Source organism: Hemiscyllium ocellatum, chromosome 1, assembly GCF_020745735.1.
Source record: "Hemiscyllium ocellatum isolate sHemOce1 chromosome 1, sHemOce1.pat.X.cur, whole genome shotgun sequence".
Taxonomy (NCBI): domain Eukaryota; kingdom Metazoa; phylum Chordata; class Chondrichthyes; order Orectolobiformes; family Hemiscylliidae; genus Hemiscyllium; species Hemiscyllium ocellatum.
The window spans coordinates 35,465,384-35,484,676 of record NC_083401.1 but is presented as its reverse complement, the minus strand read 5'-3'; the positions used below and the strand labels follow the sequence as shown (position 1 = coordinate 35,484,676).

The following is a 19,293-nucleotide window of genomic DNA, read 5'->3' as shown; positions in this document are numbered from 1 at the left end:
TTGGTTCCATCGGGTTTCATTTTCTGGAATTCCGTCTTGTTAAATTGTCCGGAATTGTGTAATTTTCTTAGGAGATATGTAATTTTGTTTCCTAGTTGTGGGGTTGGGTCTAGCGCCACCTTTTGGTAGGTGTTGGTGTCTGCGAGTAGTGCATTGGCTTTCTCTATGTAGTCCCTTCTGTTCGGGATGACTGTTAGCTGACCTTTGTCTGCAGTGTGGAAGGCTGTTGTAGGTTGCAACAGGCCATTGACAGTATGCAGAATTGGGCTGATAAGTGGCAGACAGAGTGCAACCTGGAAAAGTGTGCAGTGATACATTTTGGAAGGTCGAACGTGAATGCAGGTTACAGGGTTAAAGGCAGGATTCTTGGCAGTGTGAAGGAACAGAGGGATCTTGGGGTCCACGTCCATAGATCCCTCAAAGTTGCCACCCAAGTTGATGGGGTTAAGATGGCGTACAGAGTGTTGGCTTTAATTAGCAGGGGGATTGAGTTTAAGAGCTGCAAGGTTATGCTTCGGCTCTATAGAACCCTGGTTAGACCACACTTAGAATATTGTGTTCAGTTCTTGTCGTCTCATTATAGGAAGGATGTGGAAACTTTAGAGAGGTTGCAGAGTAGACTTACTAGGATGCTGGGCTGGAGGGCATGTCCTAGGTTGAGGGAGCCAAGGCTTTTCTCATTGGAGCGAAGAAGGGCGAGAGGCAACTTGATAGAAATGTACCAGATGATGAAAGGGGTGAGCAGAGTGAATAGTCAGAGATTTTTTCCCAGGGCAGAAATGGCTATTCCAAGTGAGCATAATGTTAAGGTGATTGGAGGAAACTTTCGGGGAGATGTCTGAGGTCAGTTCTTTACATAGAGAGTGGTGGGTGCGTGGAATGCACTGCCATGTGTGGGAGGAGAATCAGATACATTAAAGACATTTTAGCAACTCAGTTAGGCACATGGATTACAGTAAATGAAGGGTATGTAGGTTGGTTTGATCTTAGACTAGGATAAAAGGTTGTCACAAAATCAAGGGCTTGTGTTATGTTCTATGTAGGTTGCCCCTCAGCCCCCATCTTTCCAATGAAAACATACTGAGTTTATCCAACCTCTCCTCAGAAAAAAAAACTCTCCAGATTTTTTTTTGCAACATCCTGGCAACCCTTCTCTGCACCCTGTCCAAAGCACCAATGTCCTTTTGGTGGTGTGGGCAACCAGAACTGCAATCAACATTCCAAATATGGCTGAACTATAGTATTGAATAGCCAACTTTTATGCTCGATGCTCCAGTCAGAAAACAAGTGTGCTGTATGCCTTCTGGACCACCTTATCCAACTATGTTGCCACTTCTAGAGATCTATGGACATGTATGCCCAGATCCTTCTGTATGTCAATGGTCCAAAGGGTTCTGCCATTTATTGTATAATTTACATCTGAATTTGATCTTCCAAAATGCATCATCTTGCATTTGTCTGGATTAAACTCCATCTGCCATTTCTCCAACCAAATCTGCAATCTATCTATGTCCCGCTTTATTTTTTGACAATCCTCCTCACTGTCTGCACCTCTGCCAATTTTGGTGTCATTGTACACTTAGTAATCAGGCCACCTACATTTTCCTCCAGATCATTTATATACATTACAAACAAAGGTCTGATCCCTGCAGAACACCAATAATTACTGATCTCTATTCTGAAAAGCACCCTTCCACCATTGCTCTCAGCCTTCTATAACCAAGCCAGTTTTGTATCCATCTAACCAGTTTATCCTGGATACTGGACTTTACCTTCTGTACCAGCCTGTCATGAGTTACCTTAACAAAAACCTTACTAAAGTTCATGTAGATAACATCCATTGCCATTGGTGAGACATGACCTTCCCTGCACAATTCATACTGCCTATCACAGGAACAAGTCCATTTACATCCAAATGTGAATAAATCCTGTCTCTGAGTATCTTATCCAACGGCTTCCTCACCAGTGAGATAAGACTCATGGCTTGTAATTTTTTGGACTTTCTCTGTTTCCCTTCTTCAACAAGGAAACAACATAGACTATTCCCCAGTCCTCTGGAACCTCACCTCAGTTATTTCCTTCTTGCCTCCCATAGTATCCTTGGATAGATTGCATCTGGCCCTAGGGACTTGTCCACTTTAATGGATTTCAAGACCCAATACTACCTACATTATGTTAACCTACACCTTTCCCTAACCTCAACATCCAAAGAACCAAGATAATTTCAGCACAGGAACAGGTCCTTTAACCCTGCGCCGATCCAGATCTTCTATCTAAACCTGTCGCCTATTTTCTAAGGGTCTATGTCCCTCTGCTCCCTGCCATTCATGTATCTGTCTAGATACATCTTATATGACATTATCATGCCCACTTCTATCACCTCTGCTGGCAATGCGTTCCAGACACCCACCACCCTCTGCATAAAGAACTTTCCTTGCATATCTACCTTAAACTTTTCCCCTCTCACCTTGAACTCGTGATCCCTAGTAATTGAGTCCCCCACTCTGGGAAAAAACTTCTTGCTAGCCACCCTGTTTAAACCTCTCATGCTGTAGTAGACCTCAGTCAGGTCTCCCCTCAACCTCTGTTTTTCTAATAAAAATAATCCTAATCTACTCAACCTCTCTTCATAGCTCGCACCCTCCACACCAGGCAACATTCTGCACCCTCTTCAAAGCATTCACATCCTTTTGGTAATGTGGCGACCAGAACTGTATGCAGTATTCCAAATTGGCCAAACCAAAGTCCAATAACAACTGTAACATGACCTGCCAACTCAATACGCCATCCGATGAAGGAAAGCATGCCAAATGCCTCTTGACAAATCTGTCGACCTGTGTTGCCACCTTTAGGACCTGAACACCCAGATCTCTCTGTACATCAATTTTCCCCAGGGCTTTTCCATTTACCATATAGTTCGCTCTTGAATTGGATCTTCGAAATGCATCACCTCGCATTTGCCCAGATTGAACTCCATCTGCTATTTCACCACCCAACTCTCCAATCTATGTATATTCTGCTATGTTCTCTGACAGTCCCCTTCACTATCTGCTACTCCATCAATCTTAGTATCATCTACAAATTTGCTAATCAGATCACTTATACCTTCCTCCAGATCATTTATTTATATCATAGACAACTGTGGTCCCAGCACGGATCCTTGTGGAACATCACTGGTCGCAGTTATCCATTTTGAGAAACTCCCTTCCACTACTACTCTCTGCATCCAGTTGCTTAGCCAGTTCTTTATCCATCTAGCCAGTACACCCTGGACCCTATGTGACTTCACTTTCTCCATCAGCCTACGATGGGGAACTTTATCAAACGCCTTACTGAAGTCCATGTATATGACATCTACAGCCCCTTCCTCAATCAACTTTGTCACTTCTTCAAAGAATTCTGTGAAGTTGGTAAGACATGATCTTCCCTGTAAAAAAACAAGTTCCCTATCATTAAGCCCATTTTCTTCCAAATAGGAATAGGTCTTATCTTCTCCAGCAGCTTCCCTACCATTGACGTCAGGCTCACTGGTCTATAATTACCTGGATTATTAGGGCTACACATCTTAAAGAAAGGGACAACATTAGCAATTCTCCAGTCCTCTGACACCTCACTCATGTTCAAGGATGCTGCAAAGGTATCTGTTAATGCTCTAGCTATTTTCTCTCTCACTTCCATCAGTAATCTGGGCTAGATCCCATCCAGACCTGGGGACTTGACCACCTTAATGCCTTTTAGAATACACAACATTTCCTCTCTCCTTATGCTGACTCGACCTAGAGTAATCAAACATCTATCCCTAAACTCAACATCTGTCACGTCCCTCTCCTTGGTGACTACTGACGCAAAGTAACCGATAAGAATCTCACCCATTTTCTCTGACTCCACGCATAACTTTCCTCCTTTGTCCTTGAGTGGGCCAACCCTATCTCTAGTTACCCTCTTGTTCCTTACATATGAATAAAAGGCTTTGGGATTTTCCTTAACCCTGTTTGCTAAAGATATTTCATGACCCCTTTTAGCCTTCTTATTCCTCATTTCAGATTGTATCTACATTCCCGATATTCTTCCAAAGCTTCATCTGTCTTCAGTCACCTAGACCTTATGTATGCTTCCTTTTTCCTCTTAACTAGTCTCATAATTTCACCTGTCAACCATAGTTCTCTAATCTTGCCATTTCTATCCCCCATTTTCACTGAGACATGTCTGTCCTGCATTCTAATCAACATCTCTTTAAAAGCCTCCCACATATCAAATGTGGATTTACCTTCAAACAGCTTCAAATATTCCAGAGCTCTTGCCAAATTTTGGTATAGTTGGCCTCCCCCAATTTGGCACTCTTCTTTTAGAACCACTCGCATTTTTGTCCAGGAGTATTCTAAAAATTTACAGAATTGTGATCACTATTCCCAAAGTAATCCCCTATTGAAACTTCAACCGGGCTCACGCCCCAACACCAGCTCCAATATGGCCCCTTCCAGAGTTGGACTATTTAATCCTGCCCCAGAAATCCCTCATGGATGCTCCTTACAAATTCTGCTCCATCTAGACCTCTAACAGTATTTGAGTTCTAGTCAAAGTTGGGAAAATTAAAATCTCTTATCACCACCCTGTTGGTTCTACATCTTTCCACAAGCTGTTTACATATTTGTACCCCTATCCCACGCTTGCTGCTGGGAGGCCTATAGTCCAGCCCCAATATTGTTACCACACCCTTCCTATTTCTGAGCTCTGCCCATATTGACTCACTGCTCAAAACCTCCGTAATGCTCTTCTTCAGCACAGCTGTGATACCCTCTCTCACCAGAAATGCAACTCCTCCAACCCTTTTACTTCTGTCGCTATCCTGCCTGAAGCATCAATATCCTGGGATATTTAGTTGCCAATCACACCTTTCCCTCAACCAAGTCTCAGTAATAGCAATAACATCATACTCCCAGGTACTAATCTAAGCCCTAAGTTCATCTGTCACACCTACTACACTTCTTGCATTAAAACAAATGCACCTCAGACCACCAGTCCCTTTGTGTTCATCATCTGCTCCCTGCCTACTCTTATTCACGCTGACTTCATGATCTAGTTCCTTACAGGCTTGAGTAACTACCTCCTTACTATCCACTAACCTCATCATTTGGTTCCCACCCCTCTGCTACATTAGTTTAAACTCTCTCAAACCGCAAAAGCACCCTCAAGGACATTGGTTCCAGTCCGGTACAGGTGTCAACCATCCAATTTGTAATAGTCCCATTCTCCCAGAACCAGTCCCAATGTCACAAAAATCTGAAGCCCTCCCTCCTGCACCATCTCTCAAGTCATACATTCATCCTGCCTATTCTTTCATTTATACTCTGAATAGCACATGGCACTGGTAGCAATCCTGAGATTACTACCTTGGTGTCATACTTTCTAATTTAGTTCCTAACTCCCTAAATTCTGCTTGTTGCACCTCATCCCATTTTTTACCTACATTATTAATGCCTTTATGCACTATGACAACTGGTTGATCATCCTCTCCCTTCAGAATGTTCTGCAGCCGATTTGAGACGTCCCCTCCTGTGCACCTGGGAGGCAACATACCATTTGGAAGTCTCGTTTTCAACCAGAGAACCACTATCTACTCCCCTTACAATTGAATCCTTGATGACTATAGCCCTTCCAATCTTTTTCACGCTATTCTGTACAGTAGAGCCAGCCATGGTGCCATCAACCTGGCTACTGCTGCCTTCCCCTGATGTGCCATCTCTCCCAACAGTATCCAAAATGGTATACTTGTTTTGGAGAGAGATGACCACAGGGGACACCGGCAATGCCTTCCTGCTCTTTCTCTGTCTTTTGGTATCCCATTCCCTTTCTCCCTCAGCAATCCTAATCTGCAGTGTGACCAACTCACTAAACGTACTATCCACGACCTCCTCAGCATTGTGAATTCTCCGAAGTGAGTCCATCCGCAGCTTCAGAGCCATTATGCAAGGGCTGCAGCTGCACATGAAGGAGTCAGGGACATCAGCTGCATCCATGAGCTCCCACATTGAGCAAGAGAAGCATAACATGGGTCTGAGATCTCCTGTCATTTTCAGTCTTAAACTTAACCTAGTCCAACTGTAATATAAAATAACAGATAAGTAAGAAAGGAAAAAAAAAGATAAAAAAGAAATAGAAAAACTCTACCTTATCAACACACCACAGTGTCTTTTTTTTAGTTAGAGGGCAAGGGCGGATGGGAGGTACCACATGTGTAGTGTCTTGGATTCAGTTGCTGCCCAAATATATCAGTTCACTCATCTTCCCAGAGTGCAATTTGACTGCTCCACTCAACTCCTTGCTTTCACTGCTCCTGCTGCTGCTGAAAGTGAAGGCCACTGATGCTTGAGTTAGCTCTTTTTAGAGGGTAATTTACCTTTCCAGTAAGTTTCCCTCTTGTGCCTCTCTTTGGTGAATACCAATATAAAGTACTCACGAAGGATCTCATTCATTTCCTCTGGTTCCAAATATAGCCTTCATCCTTTATCCTTTGGTGGGCCTACTCATTCCCTAGCTATCCACTTGCTCCTAATATGCACAAAATGCCTTGTGATTCTCCTTATCCCTGCTGGATAAATGAAACATTTCATTGCCCCTATTCGCTCTCCAAGCTCCTTCCTACTTTCTCTATATTCATTAAGAGAATTTATGGTTATTCTTCAAGGTTGTTGATGTAATATCATTGAAAAGCAGCGGACATGAATATCAGACAAATTCAGTGTCAACAAATAGCTGTTTGAATATTTTTGTGTATGTTGTCAAATAGCACCAATGAATCAATGTATTTAACCTCTGTTGTAAAACGTCTGTTGCAGTTCCCAATTATATGTAAACAACATAGAACTAAGCCAGGCTTGTCAGAAAATGGAGGCTAAATCAGGTAAGAACATATGTGTTCACTCAAAACATATAGTTAGTGTCTTCCACAAAGCTTGGGTATCTGCAAAATATTGGATTTCTAGCAAAACATTTCATATGATGAGAGAGTGCAGTGCAAGCTATTAAGAGGTTTGATTAAATTAGATTCTCTACAGAGTGGAAACAGGCTCTTCGGCCCAACCAGTTCACACCGACCCTCGGAAGACTAACCCACCCAGACCCATTTCCCTCTGAATGATGCACCTAGCACAATGGGAAATTTAGCATGGCCAATTCAGCTGACCTGCACGAGGAAAATGGAGCACCCAGAGGAAACCCATACAAACACGATGAGAATGTGCAAACTCCACAGTAATCTGAGGCTGGAATCGAACCCTGGGATCCTGGTGCTGTGAGGCAGCAGTGCTAACCACTGTGCCACCGTGCTGCCCACAGAGATCAGGGTACTTGATTAATTTATGCTTTATTGTGCTTTATTGTACTGACCTCCAATTAGATTAATTTAATCCATGTCCTTGCTTGCATACCTCGGTATTGAAATGCCAAGTTGTATCATTTATCTTTAAACTGGATAAAATTCTTATTTAATCAGTAGACAATCAGATGATATGCATAAATATGTATTGGCTTTTTTTTTGTCACATCTGGTTATGTTTCTTGAAGCTGGCAATTTTCTGGGGAGTGAAAGGTGATCTTCCCGTTCCCTTGACCCAGGGAATCTCTGGTACAATTCCTCTAAAATTTTCACTATTAACTATAATGATAATGTGTATCTGTTATTCAGTGGTATTTAACTATCGATTGTGATATCTATAATATTAATTTTTCTCCCTTTCCTCACCCTCTGTATTGACGAGAAACTTTAGGAAAACCAATTGAAGTAGCTAAAGATGGCAGACGAATTTGAAAATTATGTTCTCATTGATAGCCTGTATATTAGTATTACTGATCTACATTTGTTGGAAATAAAATAATATTATTTTTGCATTTTTGATTTCTAGCTAACATCTACAAAAATGCTTTGAATGTACAGCAGAAGAAACATCAATCAGCGAACAAGGTCATAGAAGAGAAATCCTCAAATGAATTATATCAGAATATAAAAACTCAATAATATATGCAGATGTAAATAATCATAACTTATGGATGTAATTCAGTGATGTGTGTTATGTATTTTCTAATCTGATTATATTGTAGTTAGATAGCACAGACACCAGTGTTACCTCACCGGGCCAGACCTCCGGCCACTAGCCCAAGCATCACTCCTGACCCAAGGAGGCAAACTTTATCCAACCCAGGAACAGTGGCTTCAACCTTGGAGCACTGGGCTCCTGAGAGCTACAGATAATATTCAGGCTTGAGATAATAAGTGGCAAACGTCACCCATGGCATACAAGTACCAGTCTGTGACCAGCTCTAACACAAATGAATCTGCACCCTGGGATCTTTCAGCATCCTAGAGCTTGCAAACAACTAGAACCTAACTGTACCAGCCATATAAATATTATAACTACAAGAACAAGTCAGAGGCTGAAGAGTTCTGTGGTAAACAACCTAACCACAGACTTCCCATGAAATAATCTACATTTGATTGGATGAATGCAGCTCTCACATGAAAGAAACCCAATATCCAGAACAGAACAGCCTATCTGCCAACTAGAACATTCAATCCCTCCAGAACCAGTGTACCATGTCGATAGTATGTTCCATGTACAAGATGCATCATGGGAACTCATCAAGACTTGTTTGACAACTCCTGTCATGCCTACAACTTCTAGAAAACCAAAAGGCAGCAAGTACTTGGGAATACCAACACCACTAATTGCCGTCAAGTCAAAATCTTAAAACTGTGGGAGTGATTTCACCACATGGACTGAAGCAGTTCAAGAAGTTGGCTCATAGCCACCTTCTCAAGGATGGGAAATTCTGCCCTTTCAGCAACGGTCAAAATTCTAGCATTTTGTTTTGTGTGTCATTCAGGAAAGACAAGCATAGGTTCACTAGAAGAGTGAAAGCAGATTGCTGCTGAATGGTGAGTATGGTTTTGGCATTTAAGCAATAGGAAAATTAGTGGTAAGTTTATAAACATGCACAAAATGTAAATAAAATAATCTTTACGTTTTGGTAAAAATATCAAAGTCATGTCAACAAAATGTTTAAGTTTTTGAGGCTTGATCTTTTTAATTGTTAAAAGGTAAAATTGACAAATTACATGTCTATATTGGAATTTCAGATAGTTAATTAAGATATTTCTTACTTGCATTATGTTTTCTTTTTAATAAAACCTTTAAATTGAATGTGTACTCTTCTGAAGATGGGCATCATTCAAGTACTGTAACAATTCTTCAAATTATTACTGGGCCTGGAGCACAACTGTATGCTGCATGTGCACCTCATTCTAGGTTGTTCTGAAAGTATGAAAAGTAGCCATTCTATGTATTTCCCTTTGTTATTTCCTGGATTTTCTGCAACATAGAATTTGGATATTTATTTGGATTGGCATAATCACATTCTATTTACCTTTCCTTTTACCAGCTGATGCTAGCTTTTTGAGATTCATGAATGAGGACTCCCAAGTCTCTTGTTCCACAGCTTTCTGCAGTCTTTCTCCAAATAAATAATATTCAGCTCCTGTGTTCTCCCTCACATTTCCACATCCGCCAAGTGTTTTTCCCACTCACTTAGCCCATCTACATCCTTCTGCAGACACTGTTGTCCTTACCACTTCCCTTCCCATCTATTTTGTGTCATCCACAAACTTGGCTGCAGTATGTTCACTTTCTTCATCCAAGTCATTAATATATATCGCATATAATTGCAGCCACACACTGATCCCTATGGCATACCACTAGTTACAGGTTTCCACCCTTATCCCAACTGTTTTCTAATTGTTAGGCAATCCTCTATCCATCCTTCAGCACCATGGGCTCTTTTCATAGAATATAATTTCATAGAATCCCAAGTATGGAAGCAGGCCATTTGGCTTATCGAGTTCATACCAACACTGTGAAGAGCATCCCAACCAGACTCAACCCCTACCCTATCCTTGTAACCCTGCATTTCCCATGGCTAATCCAATAAACCTGTATAGCTTTGGACTGTGGGAGGATACCTGAGCACCTGGAGGAAACCCAAGCTGACACAGGGAGAATGTGCAATCTGAGGAATCAAATTTAGGTCCTGGAGCTGTGAAACAGCAGTGCTAACCTCTCAGCCACCCTGCCTTCCCGTGATACAATAATATCTTATTAAATAGTGTAATGTGTCATAACTTATCAAACGCCTTCTGAAAATCCAAATACATTACATTCACTGCTTCCCCTTTATCTATCCTACTGTTACCTTCCAAAGAAAGAGGAAAAGATTAGTTGCATGCAAGTCATTATATGTGGAAAGCCAAAAAGCTGAATTCTTATGTAATACACTGACATAATTACACTTACAATGAAACAATGTTGGTTCAATGACTACAACAAAAAAAACTACTAGTCCATTACAGTAAATAGAATTTGAAGAATCCTCCCATGTGAAAAAAAATTCACCAGTAATGTTCTTAAATCCACTGTCTTTAGTGACCACTCCATCCCCTCCAAATCGAAACAAGCCAGTTCTCCAAAATCTCCTTCAGTAAAGTCCAACCTGTAAACAAAATCCAGTCTGGCCTTGTGCATCACTTCATGGAGAAATCTGAATTCTTGGATAAGGGTAGGTAACTACTTAACAAAACTGATGAGACTTCCATTCTAAAGAAAGGCAGATAGGTATAGGGAATGCTGGATGACTAAAGAAATTGAAGGTTTGGTTAAGAAAAAGAAGGAAGTATATGTTAGGTATAGACAGGATAGATAGACCGAATCCTTAGAGTATAAAAGAAGTAGGAGTATACTTAAGAGGGAAATCAGGAGGGCAAAACGGGGACATGAGATAGCTTTGGCAAATAGAATTAAGGAGAATCCAAAGAGTTTTTACAAATACATTAAGGACAAAAGAGTAACTAGGGAGAGAATACGACCCCTCAAAGATCAACAAGGCGGCCTTTGTGTGGAGCCACAGAAAATGGGGGAGATACTAAATGAGTATTTTGCATCAGTATTTACTGTGGAAAAGGATATGAAAGATACGGATTGTAGGGAAATAGATGGTGACACCTTGCAAAATGTCCATATTACAGAGGAGGAAGTGCTGGATGTCTTGAAACATGTAAAGGTGGATAAATCCCCAGGACCTGATCAGGTGTACCCGAGAACTCTGTGAGAAGCTAGAGAAGTGATTGCTGGGCCTCTTGCTGAGATATTTGCATCATTGATAGTCACAGGTGAGGCGCCAGAAGACTGGAGATTGGCAAATGTAATGCCACAGTTTAAGAAAGGTGGTAAGGACGAGCCAGGGAACTATAGACTGGTGAGCCTGACCTCGGTGGTGGGCAAGCTGAAGGGAATCCTGAGGGACAAGATGTACATGTATTTGGAAAGGCAAGGACTGATTAGGGATAGTAAACACGACTTTGTGCGTGGGAAATCATGTCTCACAAACTTAATTGAATTTTCTGAGGAAATAACAAAGAAGATCAATGAGGACAGAGCGGTAGATGTGATTTATATGGACTTTCGACAAGGCGTTCGACAAGGTTCCCCATGAGAGACTGATTAGCAAGGTTAGATCTCATGAAATACAGGGAGAACTAGCCATTTGGATACAGAACTGGCTCAAAGGTAGAAGACAGAGGGTGTTTTTCAGACTGGAGGCCTGTGACCAGTGGAGTGCCTCAAGGATCGGTGCTGGGTCCTCTACTTTTTGTCATTTACATAAATGATTTGGATGCAAGCGTAAGAGGTACAATTAGTAAGTTTGCGGATGATACCAAAATTGGAGATGTAGTGGACAGCGAAGAGGGTTACCTCAGATTACAAGAATATCTTGACCAGATGGGCCAATGGCCTAAGAGGTGGCAGATGGAGTTTAATTCAGATAAATGCAAGGTGCTGCATTTTGGGAAAGCAAATCTTAGCAGGACTTATACACTTAATGGTAAGGTCCTGGGGAGTGTTACTGAATAAAGAGACCTTGGAGTGCAGGTTCATTGCTCCTTGAAAGTGGAGTCGCAGGTAGAAAGAATAGTCAAGAAGGCATTTGGTATGCTTTCTTTTATTGGTCAGAGTATTGAGTACAGGAGTTGGGAGGTCATGTTGCAGCTGTACAGGACATTGGTTAGGCCACTGTTGGAATATTGCGTGCAATTCTGGTCTCCTATCTATCAGAAAGATGTTGTGAAATCTGAAAGGGTTCAGAAAAGATTTACAAGAATGTTGCCAGGGTTGCAGGATTTGAGCAATAGGGAGAGGCTGAACAGGCTGGGGCTGTTTTCCCTTGAGCGTTGGAGGCTGAGGTTTACAAAATTATGAAGGGCATGGATAGGGTAAATAGGCAACGTCTTTTCCCTGAGGTCGGGGAACTAGAGGGCATAAGTTTAGGGTGAGAGGGCAAAGATATAAAAGAGACCTAAGGGGCAACTTTTTCATACAGAGGGTAGTACATGTATGGAATGAGCTGCAAGAGAAAGTGGTGGAGGCTGGTACAACTGCAACATTTAGGAGGTACTTAGATTAGATTCCCTACAGTGTGGAAACAGGCCCTTCAGCCCAATTAATCCACAACGACCCTCCGAAGAGCAACCCACCCAGACCCACTTCCCTCTGACTAATGCGCCTAACACTATGGGCAATTTAGAATGGCCCATTCACCTAACCTGCACATCTTTGGACTGTGGGAGGAACCTGGAGCACCCGGAGGAAACCCACACAGACACCGGGAGAATGTGCAAATTCCACACAGATAGTCGCCCAAGGCTGGAATCGAACCTGGGTCCCTGGCACTGTGAGGCAGCAGTGCTAACCACTGAGCCACCGTACTGCCATACTTGGATGGGTATTTGAAAAGGAAGGATTTGGAGGGGTATGGGCTGGGTGCTGGCAGGTGGGACCAGATTGGGTTGGGATATCTGGTCGGCATGGATGGGTTGGACCAAAGAGTCTGTTTCCATGCTGTACATCTCTATGACTCTATGAAGGATACCAGAGCATCTGAGCGTGCAGTGCAGCAGCTGCAGCAGCAGGCTAGGTGAATGCATCATTCTTTGCTGCTTCTCCTCCCGCTCTGCTGTTCAATGTAACAAGGCCAATTGGCTGTTTTGATGTTTGCTTGATCAGTGAACATTCACATCCCTTAAATGATTGAAAGACAAGATAAAACTCACATGGTTGATGTCCATAGGAAATCCACTGACAAAACGTGTACAGTCTTCACTGTTGTTAGTTTCTTCACGTTTCATGCTCATGGCTGGGGAGCTGATTGAATCTTTTGGATCAGGTTGCGGAGGAGTTGGCAATGGTCCAAAGGCGTGCTTTACCTGTGAATGAAGAAACTCTGGAGATGATGTTAGCTCCTGAAAAAATCTTTGCATTTCCTCTCTCATTCCTTCCTTGCCAAGGTGGTTATCAGGATGAAGACAGTCACACATTTAACTGCATTAATTGTGTCTGCCTATTTCAACATTCTTTGAATCCTTTAAGTCTGTTACTCTGTTCATTATTTATGACATTGTCAAGTTTAATACAGTTCAAAAATTTCTAAATTGTACTGCCTAAACAATTCAGTCATTTATAAACAACAATCAATGGTCCTAAAATCAAACCTTCGGGTACCTCATTCAGGTTATTCAAAAATTACTTTCCTTTAACAAAATGATACTTGGCTAATGTGAAAGTTGTCAGGAGAAGTATTTCAAAAATCTAGAACTGCAAGAAAACAACAAAATGTGCTTTAGCGATTGAAAAGGCAGTTTCAGTTCAGATTGAAATCTCAGATATTCTTGGGAAACAAATGCTGAATATTTTAAAATCGGTTCTCCATATGAAACTTTTGAAATAAAACAGTCGGAAGTACAGTGGCAACTTTGGTAGAGATCAACATTCTTTGAATTTGCAATATGAAGGGGGGCAATGAAGTCTTAATAATTAACAGAACTGAAACAGCTCAGCCTCAAGCTCTAATATTCTCTGAAATCTTAATAAAACATCAAACTCAACTTACTCTCTTCTTTGTGAACACTGCAATAAAACACAGCAGCAAAGATATTTTATTACAATATTCTCATCTGGCTAAAGACAGATGACTACTGACCCAACTTTTTTTTTAAACAGACATTGTAGAATTTCAAACAAATCAGGGGTTCAAAGCAATCAATCAATTTGTTTTAAGCTTACAGGTTGTACAATGTTGTACAATTTCAATGTAAAAACAAAATCTGCCCCATTACACAGTCCACAAAACATGTTGAATTGAGATCCTGATTTGAACAAGGCAAAACAGATACTTAAAAGTATTTTCTGAACCAATATTTTAACAAAACAAAATATTTAAATATCAAACATTTTCAGCGTGGCAAAATTTGCATTGAAACTTTTCTTTTTCAACCCAAGTATTAGTACAACTTTAATTTCAGCATTTCTCGTTTTTTTTATTCTCTCTCTGAAATTACACTTATAAAAAGAGAAAGCCCTCGCAGCAGACCACATGGAGCCACAACCCAAGCCACTCTCTTCCCCCAGAACAAAGACTTGCAGAGACTCAAATTTTGCCGTTAGGGGATTTTAACCCCTTTCTCACTTTACTCCTCATGGAGGCTCAAATCCCACTTAAACATAGAAAACTCAAATCCCACTTAAGCACAGAAAACTCAAATCCCACTTAAACACAGTGTAATGGACTAGGCCAGACACTCAAAACATTCTTAAGCAGGCTGCCCAGGTCATGACTTTGCAATTTGTTTCGATAAGTGTACAGTGATGGAGTAAGCTAGCTAGGTTGACTTCTAGATTTTAAAACAGACAGAAATTTATTCACAAAATTACACAATGAAATACAAAGAACAGAATAAAGAACTCCTACAGAACTCAGTCTATTCAAACTAGACTTAATTATGCTATTCCTTATCTACACAATAATCCTCATCAGCAAGCCCTCTTGAAGAGCAGTATAAATGGAATAGATGCTGACAGGTTAAAGTTAGAAGGGCTGAAGAAGACAGCGAGAGCCTGTTTTTCACACAGCTCACTTTTGAACTACCAACGAGCTCTGGACTGAACTATATTGCTCAGCTAGAGATCTGACCACTCCCCTTCCACTGTACAGATCACTTCTAAAGCATGGCCACTTTGGCCTGAAGTCTCATCTGTTTGCATATAAACAAAAAGGCCTCTCAATACCCTTTAATTTCTGTACCAAAGCAGTCTACTTGGAGCCCGGCCCGGTTTATTAACGCTCTGGAAAAAAATCAAGGACAGTGTATCCTTGAGTCAAAGAATAACTTTTTAAAAAAAAGGACTAGCTTTGTGATAACAGACAACTCGAATCCCAATTAAACACATAAAACTCAAATCACACTTCAAAACAGAGAACTCAAATCCCAGCACAGCATGGAGGACTCGAACCTCCAGTAGACTCGAATCCCAATACCGCACAGAGGACTTGAACCTCAACCGAACTGACCCCAGGGAACTCAAACCTCAGTACTGTGCAGAGGACTCAAACCTCAGTTACACCCCCTCCCCCCCCAATGCAGCACAGAGGAACTCAAACCTCTGCCTGCCAGTGTGCTTGCAAAAACATGTCTCTCGACTGAACTAATTTCTGTTTGAGGAATCTGTAGAATAGAGAGTGAACAAGCGAGGGGACCATCTCTGGCACACAGGAATATCGAAAGCGACCAAGGTTTAAAATCTTATCTTGTGGGCTCGCCCGTTTTGGGCAATTGCTGACACCTTCTGATCATAACGATTCATTTGGATCCTGCCAACTAAGTCAATATTGTCATCCTATTTCTCCCCTCAGTCGAACCAAAATGCTCAGAGACACAGTATAGTTTTATCTCCTTCATCTTTGTTCCGGTACCTGGAGGGAGACAGAGTGATCGCCCATGTGCACACAGGCATGAGTTCTCAATCTTCTCTGGAATAGCAGTTTTTTTAATTTTACAGGGAGGAGTCATTTTACAGGGAGGAGCATTCAGATGAGGCAACATACATATTGATTTGGTGACCGTTACATTCAGCAAGTGTCAATAGTAAAGATTAAGCCATCTACTGTTACACAATGAATGTTCTTAACCTTAATTCGCTTCACATAATGAATACTTTTTACTTTGTCAAACTGACCTCACATACTGAATGCTTCCAATACTGTTAAATGGCTCTACATAAGGAATGTTTTTCTACCTTGTTAACCCATTACCCTTGCCTCCAGCACCCATTGTTAACTGCAAGTTCTTATTTGATCTGAGTCATGCTCAGCTGAACCTCTCGTTTCACAAAACTCAACTCTTTACCTACCTGCTTATACCTTATACATTTCTCATTACTATCCTTTGTGTGAAAAGCCTGCTTTGCTCATTTCTTTTAAACTTACCCCTTTGCACCTTGAACCTGTGTCCTCTAATAATTGACCCCTCCACCTTAGGAAAAAACCTTATTTTGATGGTGGAGGAGGCTCAGGATGGACATGTGTTTGGTGGAGTGGGAGGGGGAGTTAAAATGGCTGGCAACCAGGAGGTGGGTTTTTACTGAGCTTGCAGACAATAAACGTTCCCTGAACTGGTCCCCAACTTTGTACTCAGTCTCTCTGATGTGGAGGAGACCATATAGGAACAACGGATGCAGTAAATCAGGTTAGAATAAGGCCACATACAAACTAGCGGATAGCTGATTGTTTGGATAATTGATTTGATCGTAAACAAAGGAAGCATTTACGGGACCTTGAGATCTTGTTCGGATAATCCGAAATTCATGTAATTGAAGTTCAGATAATAGAAGTTGTTCTGTCTACTATATGCATTTAAGTACAAGAATCACAGTCCTGTGTTGACTGCCTCTTTTATCATAGATGTCCCTTTATCTACTGTGCCTGAAGCTAGATTCTGGACCTTTTCATATTCTCATTTTACATGTTCTGAAAACTTGAAGTAATAAAGAGGATTGATGATGGCAGACTGGTAGATGTAGTCAATATGAACTTCAGTAAGGTGATCGACAAGGTCCCCCATGGGAGACTGGTTAGCAAGGTTAGATCCCACGAAATAAAGGGATAACTAGCCATTTGGATACAGAACTGGCTCAAAGGTAGAAGACAGAGGGTGATGGTGGAGGGTTGTTTTTCAGACTGGAGGCCTGTGGCCAGTGGAGTCCCACAAGAATCGGCGCTGGGTCCTCTACTTTTTGTCATTTATATAAATGATTTGGATGCGAGCATAAGAGGTACAGTTAGTACATTTGCAGATGACATCAAAATTGGAGGTGTAGTGGACAGTGAAGAAGATTACCTCAGATTACAACAGGATCTTGATCAGATGGGCCAATGGTCTGAGAAGTGGCAGATGGACTTTAATTCAGATAAATGCGAAGTGCTGCATTTTGGGAAAGCAAATTTTAGCAGGACTTATACAATTAATGGTAAGATCCTAGAGAGTGTTGCTGAACAAAGAGACCTTGGAGTGCAGGTTCATAGCTCCTTGAAAGTGGAGTTGCAAGTAGATAGGATAGTGAAGAAGGCGTTTGGTATGCTTTTTTTAATTGCTCAGTGTATTGAGTGCAGGAGTTGGGAGGTCATGTTGTGGCTGTACAGGGCATTCGTTAGGCCACATTTGGAATATTGTGTGCAATTCTGGTCTCCCTCCTATCGGAGAGATGTTGTGAAACTTGAAAGGGTTCAGAAAAGATTTACAAGGATGTTGCCAAGGTTGGAGGATTTGAGCTCTGGGAAGAGAATCAACAGGCTGGGGTTGTATTTCCTGGAGCGTCGGAGGCTGAGGGGTGACCTTATAGAGGTTTACAAAATTATGAGGGGCATGGATAGGGTAAATAGACAAAGTCTTTTTCCTGAGGTTGGGGAGTCCAGAACTAGAGGACATAGGTTTAGGGTGAAAGATATAAAAGGGACCTAAGGGGCAACTTTTTCACGCAAAGGGTATACGTGTATGGAATGAGCTGTCGAAGGAAGTGGCGGAGGTTGGTACGATTGCAACATTTAAAAGGCATTTGGATGGGTATATGAATAGGAAGGGTTTGGAGGGATATGGGGCAGGTGCTGGCAGGTGGGACTAGATTGGGTTGGGATATCTGTTCGGCACGGACGAGTTAGACCGAAGGGTCTGTTTCCATGCTGTACATCTCTATGACTCTGCTGAGTCTCTGCCCCCTTTAACTCTTTTGATAATTTCTATGCAACTGAACATCACCTCCCCAATCCCGAGAACTCTGGGTCCAATACAATTCAGGTGGAGCTCATCCCATTGGAACATCTCCTTTCTTCCTCAGTTATGATGCCAATGGTTCATGAATTCAAACCCATTTCTCCCACACTAGTCTATAGTAAATATGGAAGCATGATGACATCTTGAAAATTGAGTTTAGGGAGTTAGGAAGTAATTTGAAAAGCAGGACTTCTAGAATTGTAATCAAGGGATTACTCAACATGTTGAAAGTGAGGCCTGCAGACGCTGGAAATTCGAGTCAAGATTAGAGTGGTGCTGGAAAAGCACAGCAGGTGAGGCAGCAACCGAGAAGCAGGAAAATCGACATATCGGGGAGGAGTCCTTCATCAGGTCTGTTTCAATGCTATGTGACCCTATGACTACTTATGTCATGCCAGTGAGGCAGGGATAGGAGTATAGTTTAAAAATATATTGCTGGAAAAACGCAGCAGGTTAGGCAGCATCAAAGGAGCAGGAGAATGAAGAAGGGCTTATGCCCGAAATGTCGATTCTCCTGCTCCTTTGATTCTGCCTAACCTGCTGCGCTTTTCCAGCAACACGGTTTTAAGCTCTGATCTCCAGCATCTGCAGTCCTCACTTTCTCCTAGGGATAGGAGTATAGTATAGTTAAATATGCGGCTAAACAGCTGATAAAGGAGGGAAGGCTTCCGATATGTGGATCTCTGGAATGTTTTCTGGGGCAGGTGGCACCTGTAAAGAATGACTGGTTGCACCTAAACTGTAGGACTATCAATATCCTGGCAGGGAAGTATGCTAGTGTCACTCAGGAGTGTTTAAATTAGTGTGGCAGAGGTATGGAAATCAGAGTAGTAGGTCAGCAGTGAAATGACCAAGGTTGAGTTAAACCCTAAGCTAGTAAAGCCAAGAGGAAGTACAAACATGGAGAAGTTACTGAACATGGCACAACTAGTGGTCTGAAATGTATTTGTTTTAACTTAAAAGGTATGACAGGTGAGGCAGGTGAATTTAGAGCTTGGATTAGTACATATAACTATGATATTGTGCCTATTGCAGAGACTTAGTTACAAGAGGGATAACACTGGCAGTTGAATGATCCAGGATTTAGATGT

General features: G+C 41.7%; 1 protein-coding gene across 1 annotated transcript in view; it reads left to right on the top strand.

Moving 5' to 3' along the window:
- The window catches only part of LOC132805451 (uncharacterized), a 60,854-nt gene extending 51,890 nt beyond the window's left edge, over positions 1-8,964 (top strand). Inside the window, exons 5-6 of the mRNA XM_060822543.1 lie at positions 6,837-6,901; positions 7,902-8,964. Of these exons, the coding sequence (XP_060678526.1) occupies positions 6,837-6,901; positions 7,902-8,014 (178 nt within the window). The 3' untranslated portion in view covers positions 8,015-8,964. The remainder of the gene's footprint in view (positions 1-6,836; positions 6,902-7,901) is intronic.
- Positions 8,965-19,293: the final 10,329 nt, after the last annotated feature.